General features: G+C 41.9%; 1 protein-coding gene across 2 annotated transcripts in view; it reads right to left on the minus strand.

Moving 5' to 3' along the window:
- Nucleotides 1-13,328, minus strand: part of CERS6 (ceramide synthase 6) — a 133,804-nt gene extending 120,476 nt beyond the window's left edge. Inside the window, exon 1 of one of the 2 annotated variants that reach the window (XM_020789435.3) lies at nucleotides 12,798-13,328. In XM_020789435.3, the coding sequence (XP_020645094.3) occupies nucleotides 12,798-12,967 (170 nt within the window). In that variant the 5' untranslated portion in view covers nucleotides 12,968-13,328. The remainder of the gene's footprint in view (nucleotides 1-12,797) is intronic. The other variant, XM_020789436.3, reaches the window with a different exon arrangement.
- Nucleotides 13,329-13,620: the final 292 nt, after the last annotated feature.

The raw sequence follows: 13,620 nt of genomic DNA on the forward strand, positions 1-13,620 counted from the left end.
GGCCAGACATGAAATTTAAGGTTAGACAAGCGTATGTGGCTTATGATTTCAGAAATGATGATGAATAATAATATTGGATGTCTTGTTTCTGAGGCATGTATATGGAAATATCAAATATGTGTGAACTATAAGAGTTAACATAAGATAATGTTAACAAGATTAGACATATAGTTTTCTGTTTATAAGAATGGAGATCATCGAGGAATGAACAGGCATGTGTGGATATTATGGTGGATAAGTAATTTTAAAGAGGAAATGAGGAATGTTTATGAGGAGAGTCAGATGGATGGAAATGCAGATGAGAGAATTTACAAAATTTATTATAAATTTAGGATGTTAGATACTTAATTAGATATACGAAATAGGGATGTTGAATATAACATGTATAGATGCACACAGATATATTATTTCTGTAGTCAGGATTTATATAATAGATAAGCTGGTATGGGAAATACCTCCCCGCCCATATGTTTTGTTAGTCTTGTATGTTTTGTTAGTTTTATGTGTTATTGTTTTGTAGGTATTTCTGTTGTGTTTTTTGTAGGTATGTACGTTATAAAAAATAATGAAATGTTTTTAAAAAAAGTTTGGTTTAAGAGGGGAAACTTAATGGTTTGCCCTCATAAACAAAGATATATGGAAGAATATAAACACTAACCTCTTACATTACTTTGCATGCTTTGCTTTAATGATATATTACATTACTCCTACATCAATAAAGACATATTAACTTCTTGCATTACTTACATCAATAAGGGCACATTATTTACATTAATACAAATTACATTAATTACTTTAGCATTAATAAGGATACTCACCATTATTTTAACATCACTATACACAACTCAGTTCATCAACATCCAAGCAAACTCTGCACTTTAAGCATATTCCAAAATTATTGCACAAACAGAACAGTCAGTAAAATATTACAAACTTTTATCCACCTATTAGTCATTTGGCCTTCGAGACAAGGCGTCAGCAACCACATTCTGGGTCCCTTTTATGCTGCAGATTTCAAGTCAAAGTCTTGCAGAATCAGCGCCCATCTTGCAAGTTTGCTGCTATTGGATTTCATAGTTCGTAGCCACACTAAAGGGGAATGGCCAGTGCAGAGGATGAATTTCCTTCCCCAAATGTAGGACTTGAGCTTTTGCAGCATCCATATATCTAGGCATGCCCTCTCAAATGTCTCTCACCAGGTTGAAGTCTCCTGCTGATAAAAGTCACTGGGTGTAGACTCCTGCTGCCATTTGCTTGACACAGCACAGCTCCCAGTCTCACCTTCAACGCATCTGTGCAGATGATGAACTCATGGTCGAATTCCAGTGCAACAAGTACAGGTCCTGAAGTCCATGCCCTCTTCAGACAATCAAATGCTACCTGGCACTCTGACGTCCACTGGATGTCCTCAGCTCGCCTCTTTCGGATGAAGCCCATTTTCCTTTTTTATTAGTGACTTCATTTTCTCAACTGTGGGAAGGGTATGCAGTTTCTTCCACTCCTCCAGAACAGCTATGGCTGTGTTCTTCTTTGAACTTTTTTTGAATTTGCCTTTACCCTCACCCCTAAACCCGTCCACAGGTAATTTTGTTCCAAAGCTCTTCATATGAGGTGGACCACTCTACCGGGTCAACTCCAGATTCACAGGCAAGTTTCTTTTAAGTGCCATCTCAAACACTTGGCTTATTTCAGATTTATTGAGATTTTCTGGTTCTATCCCTTTAATCTCTGGTTTCTCAGGTAGGGGCTTGTTTTGCAGGATTCTCAGTGCTTTTGCAGCTGCATGAGGCCCAGAAAGAAGAATAAATTACAGTTAGCATGGTCAGGACCTGTAGATTTGTTACTACAACACTGGAAAGTTGACGGAACTACAGTGGGGTCTCTACTTAAGAACTTAATCCGTATTGGAAGGTGGTTCTCAAGTGGAAAAGTTCTTATGTAGAATCTGCATTTCCCATAGGAATGCATTGAAAACCATTTAATCCGTATCTGCTCTTTTCCGTCCATAGAAACTAATGGGAAGCTGCTATTCTGCCTTCTACCACTAGAGGGGGATTTTTTCTTTTTTTCCCCTTAGGTCAGGGAACAGTGTTAAAAGCACTTCTGACGAAGCTAATTTTGAAACAATGTACTGAAAACCAATTAATCCGTTCTGGCTGTTTTTTTATGTAGAGATGCGTTTGTACATTGAAGCAGTAGTTCCCATAGGAACTAATGCAAAGCTGGTTAATACGTACTCTACCACTAGGGGGAGAACTTTTTTTTAACCTAAGATGACCTAAGGTTAAAAAAAAAGAGCAGGAAAGTTTTTTTTTCCTGTTCTTATCTGGATTTTTGTTCTCAAGTAGAAGCAAAATTTAGCAAATGAAGCTGTTCTTAAGTGGAATTGTTCTTAAGTAGGGACATTCTTAAGTAGAGACCCCACTGTAATATTGTTGTCACAAATCTACAGGTCCTGACCATGCTAACTGCAAGTTATTCCTCTTTATGGGCCTCAGCATCAGTACCTCGTCCTTGGGACAGAATGTTCTTTTCCGGGCCTTTTTATTATACAGTCATGCCCCACTTGATGATTACCCCGTTTAACGATGAATCCGCTTCACAATGATGTTTTTGCAATCGCAAAACGATGTTTGAATAGGGTTTTTTCGCTTAGCGATGATCGGTCCCCTGCTTTGGGAACCGATTTTTCACTAACAATGTTTTTTCAACAGCCGATCGCCGGGTTTCAAAATCCCCCCCCCCCACTGTTTTTAGGAGGCATTTTTCGCAAGACAGGCACCGGAAAATGGCTGTCCTATGGAGGCTCTTCGCTTTACAATGAGGTATTTCGCCCATTAGAAAGCATTAGCCGGTTTTTAATGCATTCTAATGGGCTTTTTAATTTTGCTTGACAAGGATTTCGCTTAACAGTGATTTCAACGGCACGGATTATCCTCGTCAAGCGAGGCACCACTGTACCAGCTTTTCTTCCTTTCTTGAACACCCTTTAAGCTTTGTCCTGCTATTTCTAAGGACTTTTGCAGACCCACGCACTGGAAAGGGGTCAAGATCACTAGCAATGGGCATAGCTTAGCCCTCCTCTTGTCATTTCCAGTACTTCATTTTTGGCTGGTATCACAGCTTTGACAATATTGTTTAACTTGCTTCCCCATCCCTAGCCAATAAAATTTCTATGCCACTCTTTGCTTGGTCTGAGAGGTGCCCATGTGTGCCCCAAATACATCCCTGTGTGCTTTTTCTATAATCTTTTCACTGTATTTAACAGGGACAATTTGCTGTTTGTGGGGTCCTTTCCCCCCATGAGGAGTCATTAAAACCTATCTATATAATAAATCTTTTTCCACACAATACCTCTCTGGGTGTTCAGGGGTCAGTGGAATGGGATTCTCATTAACTTTTCCAAAGCAGTCATTTAAGGTAATTTCTTGCTTCTGCTCTTTAATAAAGGAGGAACTATTACGATTTTTCATTAGCACTAAATCAGATGTCTCTCTGATTTCAGGATGTTAATCTAAAGTGGGTCGTTCAACAAGAGTTTCAGCACATCCCTCAGAGGCTTCAATTTGCCTCCCCTGAGAGCGGGTTACTATTAAAACACTCTGCACATGCTTGACTAGAGCTAAATCAATCAGACAAGGAGCTGGGATTTGGTCTGACACTGCTTCTTTCCATGTACCAGACCACCCATTAGCGTTCACAGACATTTTGATTGGAGATAGGACCACCAAATCAGAACCGATCCCTTTAACGAAGACCTTCTCATGTTCTATCATGTTTTCCTCATGTTTATATCAGGATGGCAAATAGTTATCTGAGAGCACAAATCTTTAAGGCTAAGATATTTTACGCCATTGATAAAAATCTGGTCTCTTGAGCCCCCTAGCAAAATAGGATCGCACTTGATTAGAAAACATTGTACCACTCTGGCTTCAGGAATTTCTGGGCTCTCTGCCAAGTACATTTCCTGAGCAACAGTGCTGCTGCCAGCTTCAGCTGATGAAGACTGAAGAAGAAATACTTTTTTAGGCTGACTAAAATCCCTATTCTTTTGAGTTTCACATTGAGCCCAAAAAGGTCCCACTTCCCCATAGCAAAAATATTTCTTATTGACTCTAGATTCAGAATAAAGGGTTTTATTAACTTTTCCTTCAGGATTATTTGATTTCAGGGGATTGTGCTCTGGGGATGAGGGTTTGGCTCTAAAATGGCTTCCATTAGCTTGCACCTCACTGAGGTAACTTTTGTTTTTACTGGACTTACTGTCATCCCACACTTTCCTACCAAATTTTACCTCAGAAAATTGAGGATCTCTGATCCCACTAACAGAATCAGCATATTCAGACACCTGCAGCACATTTTTAGGATCCTTATCTTTGACAAGGTAACATAACTCCCCTGGTAAAATTGAAAAAAATTGTTCTAGTCCAAACACATTTTTCATTTGGTCTAAGGTAGAGACATGTTCCTGTTGCAACCATTAATTGAGATACTGCATCAAGGGTGCCCCAAGTTGAGCAAAATACTCCTCAGGTTTCTTTGAAATTGATCTAAATTTCTCTCTGAAGTGCTCTGAACTAATCCCAAATCGGGAATACACCATCTTTCTATAAGCCTCAAAATCTCTAGCTTGTTCCCATTTGTGATCTTAAAATTTTCATCCTCTCATCATCTTTAACCTCAACATCCCAACAAGCTCTCTCAAATGAAATCAGGAAAGATTCAGGATAATCCCAATTCCAATATTGGGGAAATGTCTTTAAGTTGATTTCTGAGAGATTTCCCACACTGGAATTATTATTATTATTATTTTGAGCAGATAATTCCAATTTCTTCATTACTATTTGAAACTGCATTTATGCCTGGTTTCTTTCTCAAATTCCCTTTCCCTTTCAAGTTCTCTGATTTTTTCCCCTCTTTCCAATTCTAATTGGTTTTTCATAGCTTGCTCCTCTAATTGGGTTTACAAAGCTAGCTTCTTCTCCTTCAGTTTAAATTCTTGTTCTAGTTTCCACTTTTCAAAATCTTGGGAGCTTTGAATATTTTCTCCCTCTGAGGCAATCAATACAGGTCCCTCAGTTTCTTCATCCTTTTGAATTTGAGGGTTCCCATTTTCCTCAGCACTATGGGGCTCATTTTGTGCCTCTGTAACTGACTTTTTACTTCTTTTGGGTGGCATAAACAATACAATTTCTTATTAATCTGTCCTGGTTCGTTTCCCTCACAAAAGCCAAAAGTACAAGCCTTTTCTCTCTCTCAGTGGCTTTCCTTGTAACTAGGTTGCGTTTTTCCAAGCAGCTTCCCTCAGCCACTCTCAAGCTCACAACCCTTGCCACAATATTTTCCTGTCTTGGCGATTCTTGTCTCCAGACACAAGAATAACTTCTGCTTAGCTTTTATTATCACCTCAGATCTATTCTGACCTAGGCTTCCACTCTATTCGCCACTGCTCGGAGCTCCAGATTTTGAACTAGCCACTAGGTATTGTAGATCCTGATGTAAAATGGCTTCTCTTGAGTAGGTATTTTCCTTATACAGTGTTAGGATTCCCCAAATCTGGATTCAGAAGCCCCAAAACTAAGTCTTCACCAAGACCCTTAACGGGTAACCACTTCTTACCACAGATTCTAACCCCTCCTAGCTAGGAATACCTTCCAACTCAAGCCCATTCAATTTTTCACTGGATTGCTTCGTATCCCACTGCTGTGCTACCAATTTGCCACGATACCCACGTGGCCCCTGCTTGTTTCACCAAACTAAGAGCTCACACTATGTGTCTTGCAGCTGCCACCAGTTGATTACATCAACATTACCTATTATTAATGATCGAGGTCCAGGCCATATGTCATTTTAAAAGAACCAGTTAGAAATTGTTTATTTTTACTGATGTTGATAGGACAAGCAATGTTGTTAACTCTTAAACATTCTCCTTTATCCACTCTCAGCCACCACTCTCTCGCCCAAACTCCCAAAACTCTTCAGATTCTCAATCTTCAACTCCCTATCTCCCTAACTAAAACGCCCCCTCCTGCTGCTGAGTCTCTTATATCTCGTGACTCCACCCCTCCTGCACTCCCATTGGTCTATGCAGATAGCATATGATTATCCATGACTTGGGTGAACGCCACAGTGGGGAAAGAAAGACACCAAAGGTCCATTACTTTAACATATATTTGCTAATTACTTATAGTACCAAAACGAAACACCAATGTGAAAAGATCCAGAGATCATTATTGTGGGTTGTTTGTGAATTTTTTAAATTAGTAATAAATAAACTTTTGCTCTGATCCACTGCTGCTATCTAATTTACACATAAAACCCCTAAGCCTGTATTGTCTACATACTTAAAACACAACATCCAGAAAACTCATAACAGATTTCTTACCTTCACTCACTTGTTATTCAGATGCAAGACAACACAACAATGTATCAGTAACTATGCTCAGAATGGGGTAAATTTAGACTGCATGTTAACTCTTACTTGACATGCTTCTCTCAAGATACTCAAGGAATTGCAATATTGTTGGGGATTTTGGGGAATTTCTGAGCGACTGTTTAAAATGTGGCTTTTCCGGCAAGCCTTCCCAGATCTTACAACATCTTAATTACACCTAATTACAGTGAGTGGTCTCAACATTTATACTATCAATCCTGCTGTCTTGCTCTATATCAGTGGTTCTTAACCTTTGTTACTCAGGTGTTTTTGAACTGCAACTCCCAGAAACCTCAGCCCGCAAAGCTGATGGTGAAGGCTTCTGTGAGTTGCAGTTCAAAAACACCTGAGTAACAAAGGTTAAGAACCACTGCTCTATATTATATTAACTATTTTATTTAAATTGTTGGTTGTTTTATCTTTATTTTGATTTTGTATTATTATGTTAATTTTGGTATAGTATACTGTATGTTTTATTTGTATAATATGTAAACCACGCAGAGTGGCCTAGTAGCCAAATAGGCAGTATACAAACCAAACAAACAAACATTGTTTGATTCTGAAGGATTTAAGAGATACAGTACATATGTTCCTTACAGAATTTCACTTCTTCAAGATTTTGTACATTATGAGCCATGACACCAGCCTACTATAAAACAAAAGACTTCCTTATATGACATTATTTATTTAACTTATAGCACTTCTCTCTTCTTCCCGATACTGAGCATTATAAACTGGCTCTAGTGCCCTCTGCTCGACTCACCTCCAACAAAATCTCATTCTCTTCTGGAGTGGACCATTTTCAGTGGTGCAGGAGCTGCATGTGTCCATTCCTGGACCATTGTACCCATTCGCACAACTCCCATAACAAATATTGATGTGATGTAAGCCCTTTTGGGTCCTTTTGGGGAGAAAGGCAGCATAGAAATATTTTAAATAAATAAATATATTGCTATTGCTTTTTCTACTGGGAAAAAAATCACATGCTCTAACGGCAAAAAAATGCATGGGGTCAGAACACTGCCTCCCAAAGATGGCAAAACAGTACCCCGCACCATCTATGGGCAACTTTCTGAGCACAAAATTGTAGGGGAGAGAGCTGGGGGGGGCAAAAGTGCTAGGGCCAATGGGGTTGGAGACTGCATACAGAACGATGGCCATACTTTGCTACTGTTATTCAATATCACTCTGACTTCCCTTTCTTCTGCACCTAACAGCAGCACCATCCCCTCTGGAAAGCTGTCACAAGACACCAACCAGACCAGGAACACCTCTTCTCAACTGGTAAAAAATAAACTATGATACAAAACAAAGATACATGGGAGTGCACCAAAACCCCTCCAAGCCTATCTGGACAGTACAGTTCAGGATGAGTCTAAAATAAATGGACCAGATTATCTTGCCTGGTGATCTCTGTGACTGTATGTAGACCAACAGGTAATAAAGCTGCTCAGCAGCACCCTAAGGCTCTTAAGTATGGCAGTTCAATGAAGCATTTGCTCTTTATCAGTGAAGAACAAAAGAGAGCTTATAACAAGTTCAAATTAGCAAGGGAAGAGTTAGATGCCTTGCTTCATTTTATCTGGAGAATAGCAGTAAGCAATAAAAAACAAACCATTCTTTAAACAGAATAGAAAACATGGTATGTTATCTGTTGCCTTATACTCATGTGAACTTATTTTTTAATTGGCATAATAGTATTAATGATGATAATTGTGTGCCGTCAAATCAGTTCTAATTTATGGAGACCCTTTTCAGGATTTTCTAATTAAAAAATACACAGAAGTGGTTTACCACTCCCTTCTTCTAGAGGTGCCCCGGGACTATGCAGCTTGCCCAGGGCCACACAGGCTGCGTCTTCTTCCCGGAGGCACAATGGAGAATTGAACTCCTTACCTCAAGCTTCACTGGATATCTAAGTCACTAAGTTACCTACCCAACCCAGTAGTATCAGCCCTATCCTACAATAGCTGCATATTAAGTCATTCCCACATATTAAACATTGGGATTTCTGTTTGTTTTTATCCCAAATCACTGGAGGATCTATAAGGATAGAAGCTTTCCTGTGAATCCTGTTGAGAAGATATATATTACGATGATGGATTACAAGGAACATTGCAAAAGAGCAGGGCAACAGCTACAGTCCCTTAAAAGGCAACCTATGGGGCAAAGTGGAGAGGGAAACCTGAAAATTAAGGCTAATGCCAATCAAAGCTTGTCAGTGTTTAGGGCGTGCCAAAATTTCTTGCTATTTTAGATAGAAATGAGTGACAGTTGCAATCCACTGTTGCATTGAAATAAAGCACAGCTACAGGGCCACTTGTCAAAGAATCTGAAACACCGTGAGGGAGAAAAGTCTGCTCACAAGCATTTAGTGCCTTGTCTGCTCACAAGCATTTAATGCCTTGGAATGAGTTGCCACATCGTCAAGTTATGTTTTGTTTTTTAAGCCAGGCTGTATCTTTCTTTCTGTGTCTCTTTCTCAGAAAGAGCAGTCCCACAGGGCAGAAGGACATTTGATACAAGGCAGAGAATCCACCCTTTCCAAAGCCCTGTAGGCTTGCACTGAGAAGGCAGAAAGTAAGTGCTCATGGCTTTTTCTATTCCCATCTTCTGTCTGCTTTAGACTTCTCTTCTACATATGCATAGTTGGCATATCTTTTGGAGCAAATCAAGGACACAGAAAGGTAGGGGACCCTATGGATCTACAATGTCTGCTAGTATTGCCCCAATACTAGATCAGCACCAGCCATAGATTTATCGGCAACCTTACAAAAGCTTGTGAGATTAAGTCGCCTCTGCCTGTATACAGTAAGATATGGAAATTCCTATGGCACAGGAACCAGAGGAATACCCACTTACCCTTTCCAACAACTGCTAGGGCTGCAATGGGTGGGTCTTTTCCATCCTCAAAAGGTACATGTACAGTGGATATAAAAACACACTACTGTTAAAATGTCAAGTGTCTGTGATGTAAAAGAATGAGACAAAGTTAAATCATTTCAGAACTTTTTCCACCTTTAATGAGACCTATGAACTGTCCACCTCAGTTGAACAGCAAACTAAAATCTTTTAGGTCCGAGATCTCCAACCTTTTTCATCTCACGGACCAGCTGGGGAAGGCGGGGCACCTTGCGTGCGTGAATGGCAGCGCAGCGCTTGTGCAGGCACGCATGTACAAATGGCAGCATGGCACTCATGTCCGCTCATGCGCATCTGCAAACAGTGATGCGGTGCTCACACAGGGGCGCTGGAGTGCGTGCATGCACAAATCAGCTGGGCAGGAGTAAGTGCATGCGCAGGAGGTCTGTCTCTGCGGCCCAGTTCAGCTCAGGCCACGGACTGGCACCGGGCTGCGGACCTGTTTTAGGTGGAGGAAAGTAAAAATAAAAAACTGAATTAATATGGTTGCATCTGTGTGCACACCCTCTTATAACCGGGGATGTTCAGCAGTAAACAATCACATTCAAACTTATGTTAACTAGGAGTCAGTACACCCCTGCCATCAGTGCTTCTGAGAAATCCCAAATAAAGATCAGCTGTGCTAGTACAGTCAGAGGGACCTTAGTCAAGGTAGAAGGAATTATGAACAGTTCCAAATGCCAGTCAATATTGGCACAAAACCTTCAGGCTTCCACTAGAAAGCTAAAAATGAGGAGGAACTTCTTCTTTCAGCATGACAATGATCCAATGCATATATCCAAATCAACAAAGGAATGGCTTCACCAGAAGAAGATTAATGTTTCGGAATGGCCCAGCCAGAGCCCAGACCTGAATCCGATTGAATAGCTGTCAGCTGATCTGAAGAGGGCTGTGCACAGGAGACGCCCTTCCAATCTGACAGATTTGGAGCGTTTTTGCAAAGAAGAGTGGGCAAATATTGCCAAGTCAAAATGTGCCATACTGATAGACTCATACCCCAAAAGGCTGAGTGCTGTAATAAAATCAAAAGGTGCTTTGACAAAGTATTAATTTAAGGGTGTGCACACAGATGCAACCATATTATTTCAGTTTTTTTATTTTTACTTCCCTCCACCTAAAAGATTTCAGTTTGTTGTTCAGCTGAGGAGTTGTACAGTTCATAGGTCTCATTAAAGGTGGAAAAAGTTCTGAAATTATTTATCTTTGTCTCATTTTTTTACATCACAGACACTTGACATTTTAACAGGATGTGTAAACTTTTTATATCCACTGTAAATGCAAACGCATTAATAAGGCCTCTCCCATGCTCAGCCTGACAAAGGATTAGTAGATAGCAAGGAGCAGCTAAATAAGGGGTAGGGCTCCAGACCATCACCTATGCTTCTCTGTACCAGGTGAGACATTGGCATTATGGTACATCTGGCAGGTATAGGGTGCTATTTTGATGGAAACCAAAAATCAATTACAGATTCCACCTTAATAACAAAAATAATAAAGGACAAGAATGCAAGATACAGCCACCCACATTCTCAGAATAAACAAGTGATTAAGCCATGGAAAAAAACCAACACAGATATTTATGTTTTATTGTATATTTAATGTACATTTTTTGTTAACTCATAAGATATAATGTCAATATGCTGTTTGAAACTTATTCTGTGCTAGCTGCTTCTGCATGTGACTTTCAGCAATGGGATCTATAGAAGGACTTTATACCATCAAAGACAGAACCTCACCAAGCCAAGTACATCAAGCTACATAATTTGACTTCAGTGACTTAAAAAAAAAAACCTAAACCAACACTTAAAATTAAGCTCACTACAGACAACTTAAAGACTGCCTGGGAACTCTGTTTTCCATCATCCAAAGAACCTGTGTGCTCAAACTGGACTGATATAACACTGAGTATACTGATGGAGACTTACATTGTTTAAAACAGAGAACCTAAAGTTTCTAACTTTTCAGCCCTCAGAGTCTTTATAGCTACCCTGGGTGAAACCTAACAGTTCTGCATCACCTTATGAGACCCATTCCTTTGTCTAACATATTATCTGTCCATCACAGAAACAAGAAAGACTTAAGGTTAGCCTCCTGTTTTTCCTCTTCCCCATACTGTTTCATTTAATGTCTCACCTTATGATGCAAAAATGTTCCTGAAAGCTTTTGTGTTTTCAAGCATCTCTGCTCACCTTCTACACATTTTGATGATCTTATAATGGTGCCACTTCACTCTGGTCCTCAGAATTTTATGCCAATCCAACTATCACTACATTTGCTAATGGAAAAGTAACCAAAGTGACTACCCAGGAATCTCCCAACAAATATGGTTTTGTTGATTTTTATTAAGTATGACAAGTTTGAGTTAACTTAAGATACTATGTAGATCTAACATGAACATCAAACACGTTTCCAGTTAATTGTCACTTCTTGAGCCTCGTCTATATGAATTCCTGGCTCAAAACCTAACATGTGAAGCAGGAAAAAAAGACTGCCAACTCAACCAGCAGGCTTTTTCCTATAGCACCTATCTTAGTCTTTCTGCTGTTTCTTCCGCGTATCATCAATCAGACCTAGAATACGAGACCATGGATAGATGTATCTCTGGACATGTGCAGAGTGCCTAAACTGCACTACTGAACCTCTACAGCCTAACCTCTGTCAACTGTGCTATTAGACAGCAGAGCTTTTTCAGGTCTTTGGCCCTAGCCTCAGGACATTCTGGATTGAGTCCTATTATGTCCATCCCAGAAATTAAGCGATGAGGCTTTCTGAAGGAAGTTGGCAACAGAGCTGTACGTTTTTCTAAACCCGCCATCCTTTGCTGGATGGAGCCCATATGTTCCTCCCCATCCATCTGTTAGTGGCAAGCGTGACAGTCACAGTGGGTGAAATTCTGCCCAGGAATGCCATCCTGCAGGGATGTGAATGCCATTCCAAAACCGCTTGCTTGGCGAGCATCAGCTGGGGGAACAGAATGGGAAAGGTTCAAAAGCTGATGGCTTCGTGATCTAGCCAAAAAGCCTCCTCATCTGGGCACTCCTTTTAAATTCTACCTAAGCCAGCAAGGCGCACCTGAGCCAAATCCCTCCTCGCTGGTCTCTCCTTCCAGAAGTTTTCATCTGTGCAACCCAAAATCTGTGAGACTTGTGGGGGGTTGTGATGATAAAGCAGCAAGCCCTCTCCTCCCCCCACTCAGGAGCAACAGAAATGAGAGGGAGGGAGAGAGAAAGCCACCAAATCCATACCCACCGAACGAGTTGTCCAGGAAAGAGCAGCCCTTTCCACTTTTTTTTTTGGTGGTGGTGGGGGAGCAGAAAGGGGGCGGGTTGGGATGTGGGGCGAGGGGGGGAATGAGAGAGAAAGGACACTGAACCCCCCACCCAACCACCCCTGCCCCCTCCCTCCCTCCCTCCCTCCCTCCCAGCCCTCCTCGCAGGCTCACCTTTCGAAGACCATGCGGATCATGAAGATGCCGAAGGCCAAGGGGAAGGCGAGGTAGAGGTCCTCCACCTGAGGGAAAGTGGCTTCCTCCGTGTTCTTCAGATCCGCCCAGGTGACATTAGGGGGCAACCAGAACCTCTCGTTCCAGAACCAGGCGAGGATCCCTGCCATCTTGCCTTTGTCTGCCTCGGACTCCCCAACACTACTACTGCCACGGCCACCACAGCCTTCGTCTTTTTTTGGGGGGAGGGGGAAGAAAGAAAGAGAGCGAGCCCCTCCCTGCCTCAAGGCTCGCTTGCTCACTCACACACACACACACACACACTCCCTCGGACCTCCCTTCTTCCTTGCCCGCGGCGGAGAAAGATGCTCAACCGTAAGGTGGGAGGGAAGAGGGTGCGCGTGCCGCGCATGCGCGCTCGGGGCCTCCGTGGGGGCTGCCGCTCGCCGAATGTGCCTCAGCTCCTCGCGCTACGGACGACAAGGCAAGCCAGCGGGAAGACTTGAGGCCGCCCTGAAGCCCCGCCCTGAAAGGACCCGCCCGCTTGCTTGCTTTGAGCCTGGGCGGGAAAAGGCCGCCCCGTCTGTCACGCGGACGCGCCTCCCGATTGGCTGCGAGGGCTGTCAGCTGAGTGCATGGCACGTCACTCCTAACGTTCCAGCCTCGGCTTCTGGAGGCAGATTCCCCTCACAGACACGCTCTCACACCCACTCTCAGACGCCGGTTGCGAAAGCGGGGTGGTTTCGGTCTTCTGTGCTTTGCTTTCTTGGCTGCTCAGAATGTGCCTCCTTAATTATTTCAATTAGTCATACTCCCGTACAGT

This window comes from Pogona vitticeps, chromosome 1 (genome assembly GCF_051106095.1).
Source record: "Pogona vitticeps strain Pit_001003342236 chromosome 1, PviZW2.1, whole genome shotgun sequence".
Lineage (NCBI taxonomy): Eukaryota > Metazoa > Chordata > Lepidosauria > Squamata > Agamidae > Pogona > Pogona vitticeps.